We start from the raw sequence: 14,636 nt of genomic DNA, 5'->3' as shown, positions 1-14,636 counted from the left end.
TTTAAATTAAAAAAATTAAAAAATTTTTAAAAATTTTGGCTGCGCCACATGGCTTGCGGGATCTCAGTTTCCCCACCAGGGATTGAACCTGGGCCATGGCAGTGAAAGTGCCGAATACTAACCACTAGACCTCCAGGGAACTCCCATGTTGTACTTTTAAAATTATATCTTGAGGACACATTTGTATAATTATTAGGACAAAGGGTAGAAACATTTTAGAGTCATCAAATCACCCATTAGGAATTTACATTTTTACTAGCAGTGTTTTCTCTACTCCCTTACCAATACGAGGTTTTGAGAAGCTTTCAAAAATACCAACCACTTCTCAATAGCCCCTTTCAACTTACTCAAGTTCTTTCCCAGAAAAGAAGTATTATGGGTTTGTGCTAATTTCCTCTTTTAAACCCTGTTAAACCTCATCTCAGAGATGAGTCATTTATTTAAGATCCAGAACAATATGGACCGAATGGTCTGGGAAAGAACAGTAGTTCTGACTGGTGTTACCTTTCCCTGGAAACTGAGCTATTAGGAAAGAAGCAAAAAAGAAGAAAAAAAAAAAAAAGAAGCAAATCCAACAGCTTTGGGGGCAGCTTCCTGGTGGCGGCAGCAAGAGCACAGGCTTTTGAGCCAGACAGATCTGAATGCTAATTCCTGCTCAGTCACTAACTGTGTGATACTGGACAGCTTTCTTACTCTCTCTACCCTCAGCTTTCTCATCTGCAAAACAGGAGAATAATACCTACCATACCATATGATTGCTGGCACTGGCACATTCAAGAAACTTTAATGCACACCTCTGCGGGTCAAAAGAAAAAAAGATAGGAAAAAGAGGACACTAACCTTCTCCGCAAAGGTGAAAATCTTTCTCTGGTCAACTCCTCCAAATTGGGCATCTACTTTCAAATACTCTTCATCCAAGGCCTGTGGAAAGAAACATATGAGCATAAACTCCTACTGTATTTCCTCTGTATGGGTCTAAGAAATCAGAAACTTTTGAAAACCACTAAAATTTTCCAAAGGTAGAACCAGGAAGCAAATAAGCAGCACTCAGCCTTCCTGTTGGCTTCAAGAGCTAGATACACATTTGCTGAGTGCCTGCAGTGAACAGTACTCGATGTGGATGTCATGGGGTAAAAAAAATAAGAAGAGTCTCTGCTCTCAGGAAGCTCACTGTCCAGTGAGGAAGGGAGAGAGGACATATCATAGTCATGTCAAAGGTACCCAATGAATAAGGCAGCCTGTGACAAGTGTCAAATAACTGGCATAAGAAGTCCTGTGAGAGCTCAGAAAAAAGGGGCAAGACTGAACTAGTATAAACAAACAGTTACTATCACTTATTAGATGTCAGGCCTACTGCCAGTCCTGTGGATGCAGAGATGAATCAGACCCAGATTCTGCCTTCAAGAAGCCAATTAACTAGCTGGGGAGAGAGACGCGTGAATACGTAATTTCTATACAGCATGCCAAGGGCTAACTTACATGTTCATTTAAGGAACATGCTAACACGAAGAAAGAAAGTATTATCTCTGTTCAGACTGGTGGTGGTGAAGGCTGCCTAGAATCAGATTGTGGGCTGAGCTTGGTTTTGAAGAATATACAGATGTTTTTCACCATGCAGAGGAAACAGAATGTGAGAGGGCACAGAGGTGTGAAGTGTTTAGGCAAATTATGAGTGATTCAGTCTGCAAAAGCACAGACTCCAAGGGGTGTGGGAAATGGTGAGTGATGAGGTTAGAAAAGTTGGTAAAGGGCTTCCCTGGTGGCACAGTAGTTAAGAATCCACCTACCAATGCAGGGGACATGCGTTCGAGCCCTGGTCCGGGAAGATCCCACATGCCGCGGAGCAACTAAGCCCGTGCGCCACAACTACTGAGCCTGCGCTCTAGAACCCGTGAGCCACAACTACTGAGCTCGAGTGCCACAACTACTGAAGCCTGCGCGCCTAGAGCCTGTGCTCTGCAACAAGAAAAGCCACCGCAATGAAGAGTAGCCCCAGCTCACCGCCACTAGAGAAAGCCCGCACAATGAAGACCCAGTGCAGCCAAAAAATAAATAAATTAATTAATTAAAAAAAAAAAAGAAAAGAAAAGTTGGTAAGGACCCCGAATGCCATGTGAGGGTGCCTAGCAACACCCTGGCCAGTGAATGATTTTGAGGAGGGAAGAAACATGATTCACGCACTGCAGAAAAATCACGCCAGTGAGACGGCAGAGTGTGGAGTGGCGGCCTGAGGACTAGAGATAAAGAAAACGGCCGGAAGGCTGCTGTGAGAGGCCAGGTGAGAAATAACGATGAACCAAGTCGGTGAGGATGTAGAGCAAAAAGGAATTTAAGAGATTTTTAAGAAATAGAACTGATAACGTTTAGTGTCCGATCGGATTCAGGGGGGAGAGGAAGGGAAGGTGAGCAAGCAGTTAGAATGTGAGAACAGCACTGTCCAACAGCATGTTCTGTGAGGATGAATACGTTCCATATCTGTGCTGTCCAACAGGTTAGCCTCTAGCCACACGTGGCTTGTGAGCAAACTGAAATAACAGCCAGTGTGACTGGAGAACTAAACATTTTAATTTTAATTACTTCAATAGCCACATATGACTATGACAAGAGGCTACCATAGTGGACACTGTAGATCTAGAGTGCCTGACCAAGGGAAGACTTGATTTTCTTTTCTCTCTTTCAAGTTTTTAAAAAAAATTTATTTTTTAAATTAAATGAATTTTTTATTAAAGTTTAGTTGATTTACAATGTGTGTTAGTTTCTGGTGTATAGCAAAGTGATTCAGTTTTTTATATATGTATATAAAAAAATATATATTCTACATATGTATATAATATATATTATGTACATATATTCTTTTACAGATCCTTTTCCATTATAATTTATTATAAGATATTGAATCTGGTTCTCTGTGCTATACAGTAGGATCTTGTTTATTTTATATACAGTAGTTTGTATGACTTGATTTTCTTATATCAAACGTTAGAGAAATATACAAAGGAAAAGCTAAGTCTACCGACATTTTCATCCTACCTTCCTGAGCTAATAACCAGTATCAATAGCTTGGCTTGAATTTTTCCATGCTTTCTCCATGCTCATACAAATATGCACACACAGGAAATATGATGTGTTTGTTTTGCTTAATGGGAAATAAGGTCATGCTTAAAATTTATTTTCACTTATCACTCTGAAATTAATGTTCTTCAATTAAGGGACCATGATTACCCATAAAGAAGACCTGTGAGATGAGCAGTGTTTTAAAGGACAGACAGGTAGGGGAAGAAGTCAAACAGTGGTCCAGGAAGCCTGGGGGAGGGGCAGTGGGGGGAAGGAAGACAGGAAGGAAGGCCTATGGCAAGGTGAAGGAACAGCCAGTATATGGGTCTGCCTGGGGCTGAGAGAGAGGTTTGTGACCAGTAGTTAGAGCAGAAAAGGTCATCGGGCAACTCCATCCCTCCCAGGTACCTGCAGCCCTGGGTACAGCAGGCCACTCAGCAGAGGGTGCTCCACCTGCTTCACCACCTCAGCTCCCGCTTTCTTGGCATCATGCTGTGTGACCACAGAGGAGAGGCGATACACATCTAGCGTGTACTCTCTGAGAAGAGACAAGAGGGGACAGCTGTAAGACGGGGCCCAGGCCTCAGTTTAATCCTAAAGTGCGGTGTTAATTTACTCTCCCGATCTTAAGACATTCAGAGAGCACACTGCCTGGTAATTTCTAAAACGTGAGCAGTCTATCCTCTCCTTTAAAATATGACTTTATCGGGACTTCGCTGGTGGTCCAGTGGTTAAGACTCCGAGCTTCCACTGCAGGGGGCCTGGGTTTGATCCCTGGTTGGCGAACTAAGGTCCCGCATGCCATGTGGCACAGCCAGAAAAAAGGATATTCTTTTAAAAAATAAATACTACTTTTTTTGTTTGTCCTTTTTGAAGATGGCTTTAATTAATCTTTTTCTTTGCTTATCTCTTGAAATAGGGCTTCTCTGCCATTCCCCTCTACTCTCTTCTTTTGGAATGCCTATTAAATAAACATCAGAATTTCTCAGTCTATCTTCCTTGTCTTTTTTATTTCTTTTAACTTAAACACATGTAAGGAATAATGAACAATATTAAGAATAGACTACCCATCACTCAGTTTAAGGGACCTATCACTTGTAAAGCTCCTGTGCACCCCTCCACGATCCCACTTCTTCCTTCTCCAGAGTAACCAACCACAAGCCTGAACTTTTGTATTTCTTTCCTGTTTTATACTATGTTTGTATCTCTAAACAATGTGCTATAAATATTCTCATATGTGTATCCTGGTATACATGTGCAAGTTCCTTTATATATGCTTAGGAGTAGAATTTCTTGATCATAGGGAATTTGCATCTTGAACTTCAGTTCAAGATAATGTCAGACTATTTTACAGAGTGGCTTTTAATCAATTTTATTACTTAATACTCTATTTTAAATTTTGCCAATTTGGTAAGCAGGAATGGTTTCTCACTGTAATTTTAACCTATATTTCTTTGAATAATAACCAAGGGGGTTAAGCATTTTTCCAAAAATGTACTGGGTGTTTGGTTTCTTCTGTGAAATGCCTACTTAAGTTTTTCCTACTGGATTGATTCATTTTTGACAACTGATTTTGCAGTTTTTGACATATAATACTGGACATTACTCCTTTGTCAGTTATATATGTTATAAATATCTTCTCCCAGTTGGTGGCTTGTCTTTTTACTTTATCTTACTTTTGATGTACTGAAGGTCTTAACTGTAATGAAGGTAAATTCATCAATCTTTTCCTGTGATTTGTGCTTTTGGTGTGTCTGGTTTAATTTTCCCTGACCTGCGATCATAGGACAGCTTTATACATTGTCTTTTATATGTTTTATAGTTCGGCCTTTACAATTAAATTTTTAATCTACTTGAAATGAAGGGATCATCTTTTTCCCTATGTGTATAACCAATTGTCTCTGCACCATTTTTTCTTAAAAAGTTTATTCTTGCTCTGCTGACCTGCAATGCCAGCTCTGGCATATATCAGGTTTCCATATTAGTGAGGACCTATTTCTGAACTCTTTATTCTGTTCCAGTAGTTAATTCTCTATCCTCATGCTATATAAATGAAAAGGACTTGGTATCTAGAACACACAAGGAACTCCTAAAAAAAAAAAAGTTAAAAAATGGGCCAAAACACTTGCATAGATACTTGATTAACAGAAAAGGAAACACAAATAGCCAACAAAAACATGAAAATAATTTTTTTCAATAAATATTTTCAGATATTTTACCACTACACTTGCATGGTAGTTTGGGTGGGTACAGATTTTTAGGTTGGAAATTCCTCTCCTTCAGAATTTTAAAGGTTTTGCTTCATCCCCTTTTAGCTTTCACTGTTCCTTTGGAGAAACACAAAACCATTATGATTCCTGACATTTTGTATGTGATTTCTTTTGTCCCTTTGGAAGTTTGTATAATACTTTTTTTTGTCCCCAGTGCTTTAAAATGTCAAGATAATGCATTTTATTTATTTATTTATTTATTTATTTATTTATTTATTTTTCATGCGGGATCTTAGTTCGCAGATCAGGGATTGAACCTGTGTCCCCTGCAGTGGAAGCGCAGTCTTAACTACTGGACTGCCAGCGAAGTCCCAAGACAGTGTACTTTAGTGTGGGTTTATTTTCATTCATTGTATTAGGCACTCGACAGGCCCTTTCAATCTGGAAACTCATGTCCTTTAATTGTCCTTAAATTAGTACTTCATTTCCTTCCCTCTGACTCTTTGTTCTCTTTTCTGGAACACTTATTACTCAAATATTGGACCTTTTGGCCTAGTACTCTAGTTTTATCTTTTCCTTTTTTTTACCCCATTGTGGTCTGCGAGGCCACAAAAATCAAAATTCAAGCACATACAATTCAACGAGCTCCCTCAAGGTACATGTAGTCTTCAGTGTTCTTCTTGTATTTTACAGATTCTAAGACACACTTTTTTAAACATTGAGCATCTCTGAAATCTAGGTGACTTTTTAAAATAAAGGTATGTCATAGATTAGTTAGCAATATTTTTTGTTGTTGTTGTTTTTATTTTATTTTTTCGGCTGTGCCACATGGCATGTGGAATCTTAGTTCCCTGACAGGGATTGAACCTGTGCCCCCTGCAGTGGAAGTGCAGAGTCTTAACTGCTAGACTGCCAGGGAAGTCCCTAATTAGCAGTATTTTTTAAAGCATCTTAGATTAATTGAAATACAAATCTCTTTGTATTTCCACTTTCACTTGGTTTCTGGCCACTGAGTATTCTTTTTTTAAAAAAAAATAATAAATAAACAAATTTATTTATTTATTTATTTTTGGCTGAGTTGGGTCTTTGTTGCTGCACACAGGCTTTCTCTAGTTGCAGCGAGTGGGGGTTACTCTTCATTGCGGTGAGCAGGCTTCTCGTTGTGGTGGCTTCTCTTGTTGTGGAGCACAGGCTCTAGGCGCATGGGCTTCAGTAGCTGTGGCACACGGGCTCAGTAGTTGTGGCTCGCGGGCTCTAGAGTGCAGGCTCAGTAGTTGTGGCGCACGGGCTTAGTTGCTCCGTGGCATGTGGAATTTTCCTGGACCAGGGCTTGAACCCGTGTCCCCTGCATTGGCAGGCGGATTCTTAACCACTGCGCCATCAGGGAAGCCCACGCTTACAGTTTTTTTGTCCATCTCTCTGGGCTGTATTCTGGGTGAATTTCTTAGTAGAGGCAGACCTCGTTTTACTGCACTTCACTTTATTGTGCCTTGCAGATACTGTGTTTATTAAAAATTGAAGGTTTGTGGCAAACTTTCCTTGCATCAAGCAAGTCTATTGGTGCCATTTTTCCAACAGTGTTTGCTCACTTCATGTCTCTGTGTCGCATTTTGGTAACTCTTAAATATTTCAAACTTTTTCATTATTATTATACTTGTTATGGTGATCTGTGATCAGTGATCTTTCATATTGCAGGCATACCTTGGGGATATTGTGGGTTCAGTTCCAGACAATTGCAAGGAAATGAATATTGCAATAAAGTGAGTCACACAAATTTTCGGTTTCCCAGTGCATATACAAGTTACGTTTACACTATACTGCAGTCTATTAAGTTTGCAATAGCATTATGCCTAAAAAAATGTACATACCTTAATTAATAAATGTTAAAAAACACTAACCATCATCTGAGCCTTCAACAAGCTGAAATTTTTTGCCATAGTGACATCAATAGGGGTTTTGCAAGCTTCAGACTTCATGAGGTTTAAGGAAAGAAGCCATCTCCATAACATAATAATGCAAGGTGAAGAAGCAGGTGCTGATGTAGAAGCTATAGCAAGTCACCTGGAAGACCTAGCTAAAATAATTAATGAAGGTGGCTCCACTAAACAACAGATTTTCAATGAAGACGAAACCACCTTATATTGGAAGAAGATGCCATCTAGAAATTTCATAGCAAGAAAGAAGTCAGTGCCTGGCTTCAAGCTTCAAGGACAGGCTGTTAGGGGCAAATATAGCTGGTAACTTTAACTTGAAGCCAATGCTCATTCATCATTCCAAAAATCCTAGGGCTCTTAAGAATTATGCTAAATCTACTCTGCCTGTGATGTATACATGGAACAACAAAGCCTAGGTGACAGCACATTTGTTTATAATATGGTTTACTGAATATTTTAAGCCCACTGTTGAGACCTACTACTCAGAAAAAGTTTCTTTTCAAAACATTACTGCTCATTGACAATGCATCTGGTCACCCAAGAGCTCTGATAGAGATGCACAATGAGATTAATGTTGTTTTCATGCCTGTTAACACAACATCCATCCTGCAGCCTGTGGATCAAAGAGTAATTTCAACTTCCATGTGTCATTATTTTAGAAATACATTTCGTAAGGCTATAGCTGCCATAGACAGTTATTCCTCTGATGGATCTGGGAAAAGTAAATTGAAAACCTTCTGGAAAGGATTCACCATTCTAGATGTCATTAAAAACATTTGTGATTCATGGGAAGGAGTCAAAATATCAACATGATCAGGATTTGGAAGAAGTTGATTCCAACCTTCAGAGGTGAAATTGAGGGGTTCAGAACTTCAGTGCAGGAAGTAACTGCAGATGTGGTGGCAACAGCAAGAGAACTAGAACTACAAGTGGAGCCTGAATTGCTGCAATTTCATGATAAAACTTAAACAGATGAGGAGTTGCTTCTTAGGGATGAGCAGAGAAAGTGGTTTCTTGATATGGAAACTACTCCTGGTGAAGTCGCTATGAAGTGTAGAGAACAAACATATGGACACCAAGGGGGGAAAGTGGTGCGGGGGGAGGTGGTGGTGGGATGCATTGGGAGATTGGGATTGACATGTATACACTGATATGTATAAAATGGATAACTAATAAGAACCTGCTGTATAAAAAAATAAATAAAATAAAATTCAAAAAAAAAAAGATGCTATGAAGACTGTTGAAATGACAACAAAAGACTTAGAAGATTATATAAACTTAGTTGATAAAGCACTGGCAGGGTTTGAGAGGACTGACTCCAATTTTCAAAGAAGTTCTACTGAGGGTAAAATGCTATGAAAATGTATTGCAAGTTATAGAGAAATTGTTTGTGAAAGAGTCAATCGATGTGACAAACTCCCCTGTTGTCTTATTTTAAGAAATTGCCACGGCCACCCCAACCTTCAATAACCATCACCCTGATCAGTCAGCAGTTATCAACACCGAGGCAAGACCCTCCACCAGCAAAAAGATTATGACTTGCTGAAGGCTCAGATGATGGTCAGCATTTTCTTAACAACAAAGTGGTTTTTTTTAATTTTATTTATCTTATTTTATTTTTTAAATTTTTTGGCTGTGTTGCCTCCGTTGCTGTGCACGGGCTTTCTCTAGTTGCGGTGAGCCGGGGCTACTCTTCGTTGCGGTGTGCGGGCTTCTCACTGTTGTGGCTTCTCTTGTTGCAGAGCATGGGCTCTAGGTGCACAGGCTTCAGTAGTTGTGGCACGTGGGCTCAGTAGTTGTGGCTTCCGGGCTCTAGGGCTCAGGCTCAGTAGTTGCGGCACATGGGCTTAGTTGCTCCACGGCATGTGGGATCTTCCCAGGCCAGGGCTCGAACCCATGTCCCTTGCATTGGCAGGCGAATTCTTAACCACTGTGCCACCAGGGAAGCCCCAACAAAGTGTTTTTATTTTTTAATTAATTTTTTTTTTTAATTTATTTCATTTTTGGCTGCGTTGGGTCTTTGTTGCTGCATGCGGGCTTTTCTCTAATTGCGGCAAGTGGGGGCCACTCTTCATTGCGGTGCATGGGCTTCTCACTGCAGTGGCTTCTCTTTTGTGGAGCACAGGCTCTTCGTGCGCGGGCTCAGTAGTTGTGGCTCGTGGGCTCTAGAGTGCAGGCTCAGTAGTTGTGGCGCACGGGCTTAGTTGCTCCACGGCAGGTGGGATCTTCCCGGATCAGGGCTCAAACTCGTGTCCCCTGCATTGGCAGGTGGATTCCCAACCACTATGCCAAAAGGGAAGCCCATGACAAAGTATTTTTAAATTAAGGCACGCACATTTTTTTTAGACATAATGCTACTGCACACTTAACAGACTATGGTATAGTGTAAACATAACTTTTTTTTTTTTAAACATAACTTTTATATGCACTGGGAAATCAAAATATTCATGTGACCCCCCTTTATTGTGATATGTACTTTATTGAGGTGGTTTAGAACCAAACCTGCAATATCTCTGAGGTATATGCTTTATTTAAAACTCTAAATGTCCAACAGTGGGGAATGTAAAGAAAATTAAGTTAGATGAAGTAAAAAGAGAAATCAACTTGTAAGCAAGATCTGGGTTCACATCATCAGTCCTTTTACTTATTAGCTGCATGAACTTGGGAAAGTTAAATCTGAATCTATTTCCTTATCTGTGAAATAGGATAGAACAATGCTTACCTTAAAAAGTTGTTCTAAGGGTTTAAATGCAAAAGTGACCATTAGAGTGATACATGGCTTATTTGAGAGGTTAAAAAAATTAAAGAATGTGGAAACTATGAGGCAGCGGCCAGGGGATAGGGGGAGTGGGCGGCAGTTACTTAGGAAACTATAGATTAAAAAATTAGGGCATAAAATTATATGTATGTTAATGTTACAAATATGAAGTTTTCTTTCACATTTCTTTTATCATTATTTGCTGAGGCTGGAAGGAGAAAGTGAGGCTGAGTTTTTCACCACTCTCCCATATGCTGTGAAGTCTGCAAGGCCAAGGACTTTGTTGTGGTTACACTTATATTTCCAGCAAACAGTATGGTACCTAGGTATTTACTAGTCAGTAGGTTTTTGATGGATGAATTAAAAGGACAAAGTGTATACAATTTTTAATGGTTCTTAACAGGTAGAGCCCAACAGCTTCTAATCCTTGACCCCCCAGGCCTGTAACTAGCTAGAAGCACCAGAGCCACAAGGAGGGTGGATGATTGAGCACTTACTTGCTGAGCTGGTAATCAGTGCCTTTGATGAACTTGAGCTTCTCCAAGGGTACCCCAATGCTCTCCAGCATTGCCTTGATCACATTCTCATAATAGCTGGTTCGGAGTTCTAGAAGGTCCCATGGGGCCTTCATGTTATCCAGGTACGCGTGAAGATCCGCAAACAGAATCGTTACCTGGGCATAAGAGATAAGGGGCCATGAAAATGTGAATTTGTCCAAGTACCTCCAAACAAGTGAGGTAAGTCTTGTTAAGTCTCTCTTTTGGCCGTTGCCCAAAGGCAACTGCTTGCTTTATAACATTAGTTCTTACCTCACATCCTGCTTTCAGGAAGTCCGCGATCTTAGACATAGGCACAAAGTAAGCCACGTGTGGCTTGCCTGTGGTTGCTGTCCCCCAGTAAACTTTAAGTTCCCGCTCCTTCAGTATCTCCTTCACCTTCTCTTCCCCTAGAACCTCCTGTTGTGGAAGCAGAAGAGCTGGTTTAATGCCAGTGCCCCACCTTGCTCATCCTTTACCCTGTGACAAGGAAAACAAAGGTATATTTCACTGAGGGTCCAGGCTCAGAGCCAGCAGGGAGGTCTAGCCAGGCTCTCAGTGCTGAGTGAGAGCCAAATAAAGCCGGTGCTGTTGCCAGTACCACTCCAGTGCAGAGACACTGACGTTAGGGGAATGGAGCACGTCTCTAACCGTATCTTCCCCTCTGTCAGCTCATGCTCCTTCCTTTCACAGCCAACTTCTTGAAAGGTGTCTCTTCTCCTGCTCTCCATTTCTTATCTCCCCTTCTAGTCTGAATTCCATACAGCATCACACCACTGAAAATGCTCTTGCTAAGATCACAGATGGCCTCCGTGTTGCTAAATTCAGTGAATACTTTTTAGTCCTCACTCCCCCTGAAACAATCTCCTCTTTTGGTTTTCTCTATTTTACTGTCTTAGTTTTCCTCCTACTTTTCTGGCTGCTGGGACTCAGATTTCTTTGCAGCTGTTCTTCTTCCTGATCATTTAAATAATAGCAATCCTTGGGGCCCTATCTCTTCTCTGCTTACTCTACATTCTCCCTAACTGATCCTCCTCAGTTGCTTCAATTACTACTTATGAGCTAGTAACTACCAGATCTCCTGCTCACACCTATATACATGTACTTGTTATCAACCCAGTTAATTCAAACACAACATGTTCAAAATTAAACTCATGCTTTCACCTTCTTACCTCACTCCCCAACCATCTTTTTCACTTAGTTTCACCCCAGGGCAATAACTGGTAGTATCATTCACTGAGTTGCATAAGTTACTCTGAAACAGCTCTTAAGTCCTCCTACTTCTTTCCGCCTCTACACCACCAACCTAGTCTTGGCCATCATTAGAGATCACACCAAGACAACCGTAATAGCCTCTTAACAGGTCTCCCACATCTACTCTTGTTCTCTCCAATCCATGTCCCAAAAGGAAGCCAGAGAGGTCTTTAAAAACCAAAATTTGATTATCATTCACCTATTTAAATACTTTAATAATAATTTCCTTTTGCCCTAAGACAATATTGGAAAAATCCTAATAGGCTAGTATGCTGCTGATAAGAGCTTTTAGTGTTTCTTCAGGTGACAGTTTGTGGGGGGCTGTTGGAAGCCATGAAAGACAAAAATTGTTTTGCTGGTTTGAATCAGCTATTAGTAGGATCCGTTAAAATCTTGTGTTCCAAGCCAGCTGGAGGCTGATCCTCTGAACCCCTGACTATTTGGATACTTGGCGAGTTTTCACTACTCAAGGAAAGGTCATATCACTTACCCTTTAAAACCCGAGTAAGGCAATGCCACTAGCTCTGTGTGTCATTTCTTCCCAACCTCTCTTTATTTTATGGAGAGAGATTAGGAAACAAAGGATCTGGCTAAGGGGAAGCATGCAAGAATCTCTGGTTAAGATCAAATTATGAGTGAAAATAACCCAAATGTCCATCAACTGACAAATGCAGAAACAAAATGTAGTATATTCATATAATGGAATATTATTCAGCCATCATAAGGAATAGAGTTCTGATAAGTGCAACAACATGGATGAAACTTGAAAACATTATGCTAAGTGAAAGAAGCCAGACACAAAAGGCCACATATTATGATTCCATTTATATGAAATGTTTAGAACAGGTAAATTAGAGACAGAAAGCAGATTCGTGTTTCCCTAGGGCTGGGGAGATGGGAGGAATGGGCAGTGACTGCTAATGGGTACAGGTTATTTTTGATGATGAAAACGTTCTGGAATTAAATAATGGTGATAATTGAACAACCTTGTTACTACATCAAAACCCACTGAATTGCACACTTTAAAAGGGTGGATTTTATGATATGTTAATTGTATCTCATAAAAAGAGAAAAAGAAGCTGTGGCCCAACCAATGTAACCACTGCCCTTTCTAAAACCCCAATTTTTTTGTTTTGTTTTAAATTTATTTATTTATTTTTGGGTGTGTTGGGTCTTCGTTTCTGTGCTAGGGCTTTCTCTAGTTGTGGCAAGTGGGGGCCACTCTTCATCGCGGTGCACGGGCCTCTCACTGTCGCGGCCTCTTGTTGCGGAGCACAGGCTCCAGACGCGCAGGCTCAGTAGTGGTGGCTCACGGGCCTAGTTGCTCCGCGGCATGTGGGATCTTCCCAGACCACGGCTCGAACCCGTGTCCCCTGCATTGGCAGGCAGATTCTCAACCACTGCGCTACCAGGGAAGCCCCTAAAAGCCCAATGTTAAACATAGCTTACAAGGCCCTCATGACCTGCTCCCTGCTTATGCCTCCTAAACAAACAAGTAAAATGTATAGGATGTCAGATGGTGGTAAGTTCTATGGAGAAACAACAACAAAAAAAGGCAGAGCAAGGGATGTGGCAGTTCTGGTGGCAGGGGTTTGTTATTTAAATAAAGTGGCCAAGAAAGGCCTTCCAGACAGTGTGACAGTAGAGGCCTGAAAGAGTCAAGGGAATGAGCAATATTTCCTAAGTGCTTGATCTGCATTTTGCTTCCTTTACTCCAGCCAAGTTAGCCCTCTCTCTGAACCACAGGGTTCTTTCTCCCCTCTGGATCTTGACCTGGATTCCTTCTACCTGACACGTTTTTAGCCCCCATTATTCTGGTTAACTTCTACTCCTGCAGTGCCTGGAACCAGCACGAACATATATGGAGAGAAGAAGTGATCCGCATCCTTCAGGGCGCAGTTTAGAGGTCACTTCCTCAGCTTTCCCTGACACTCCCCCCGGCCCTCCCCCGTAACTTCCTTTCAAGAAAGATCTCCGCGTAAAGTACCTTCCAGTACTCGTTTAGACTGTAATTAAGTGTTTGGATTATGGGTCATTTTAAACGTCTGATTTCCTCCAGACATGCTCTGGGAGGGCAGGGTCCTGACGTATCCCCCAGCGCCTAGCACCGCGCCTGGCACATAATAGGGTGGGTGGGGTGGGAGCCCTGGATTCGAAGCCTGGCTCAACACAAGTAACTGCACATAGGAGGTGAGCCTACTGTGATTTCTGCGGTACTGACCGACGGGCAGGAGGACTGCAGTCTCTCTCAGAGCGGCCTCGGCGCGGAGTCCCAGGCCCCACACACTTATGAGCCCGTAGCGGGGCCCAGGATCACTGGACCTCCGGCCCCCAGTCCCCAACGGCGCACTTCCAACCCCGAGGCCCAACCTGCAGGTTCCGGGTGATAAGGTGCAGCTTCTCTTCAGGGCTCAGAGCGTCCCCCATGGCTCTGTCCCCTCCGTCTCCCGCGCTCACCCCAGCACTCGCGCCCCTTTCTCAGTCGCCGCCGTCGCCGCGTGCAGGGAACTGTCACGCAGGTCCAGTTAAGTTGCATCAGCTGAACTCGTCGCTCGGCTTGCTCGGCCTGGACCCTTGTCCTCCTACCAGCAGCCAGGAAAGAGTCAGGAGCAGCGAAGAGTCGAGCGGGTCGATGAGACGAACAGGGGTGGAGCCAGTAGGTGGGGTAAGCGGTGCGGAGGGCGGGGTTGCGGCGCCTGCGCGGGGCGCAACCTTTTGAGAGGCGGGGCGGTTTCCTGCCAATCACTGCCTGTTTGCCCTCCCCCTGGCGCTGGCCCGGCAGCCTCGGGGTGGGGGAGGTCGGGGAGGGGGCGATAAAATGGCGGAGGGGGCGGAGTGAGGTGCAGTCGTTCACCTAGGCTTGGGCCCGGTTTCTGGAGGTGAACAGCCG

The 14,636-nt window shown here is 42.3% G+C and overlaps 2 protein-coding genes across 9 annotated transcripts in view; one reads left to right on the top strand and one right to left on the bottom strand.

Annotated features, from left to right (window-relative positions):
- Positions 1-14,346, bottom strand: part of YARS1 (tyrosyl-tRNA synthetase 1) — a 28,786-nt gene extending 14,440 nt beyond the window's left edge. The window contains exons 1-5 of one of the 4 annotated variants that reach the window (XM_082345524.1): positions 14,117-14,346; positions 10,766-10,912; positions 10,454-10,629; positions 3,463-3,592; positions 841-921 (exon numbers count right to left, since the gene is read on the bottom strand). In XM_082345524.1, the coding sequence (XP_082201650.1) occupies positions 841-921; positions 3,463-3,592; positions 10,454-10,629; positions 10,766-10,912; positions 14,117-14,173 (591 nt within the window). In that variant the 5' untranslated portion in view covers positions 14,174-14,346. Of the gene's footprint in view, positions 1-840; positions 922-3,462; positions 3,593-10,453; positions 10,630-10,765; positions 10,973-13,967 lie in introns of all 4 variants that reach the window. The other 3 variants (XM_082345527.1, XM_082345526.1, XM_082345525.1) reach the window with 3 other exon arrangements.
- Positions 14,347-14,488: 142 nt separating this feature from the next.
- The window catches only part of S100PBP (S100P binding protein), a 31,589-nt gene continuing 31,441 nt past the window's right edge, over positions 14,489-14,636 (top strand). For 3 of the 5 annotated variants that reach the window (XR_014232370.1, XM_082345755.1, XM_082345756.1), the window contains exon 1: positions 14,503-14,625. The gene's annotated coding sequence lies outside the window, so the exon portion shown is untranslated. Of the gene's footprint in view, positions 14,626-14,636 lie in introns of all 5 variants that reach the window. The other 2 variants (XM_082345757.1, XM_082345750.1) reach the window with 2 other exon arrangements.

The sequence above is a fragment of the Balaenoptera borealis genome, assembly GCF_965194805.1.
Source record: "Balaenoptera borealis genome assembly, chromosome: 1".
Lineage (NCBI taxonomy): Eukaryota > Metazoa > Chordata > Mammalia > Artiodactyla > Balaenopteridae > Balaenoptera > Balaenoptera borealis.
The sequence above is the reverse complement of the archived record's forward strand: the minus strand, read 5'-3'. Positions and strand labels throughout refer to the sequence as shown.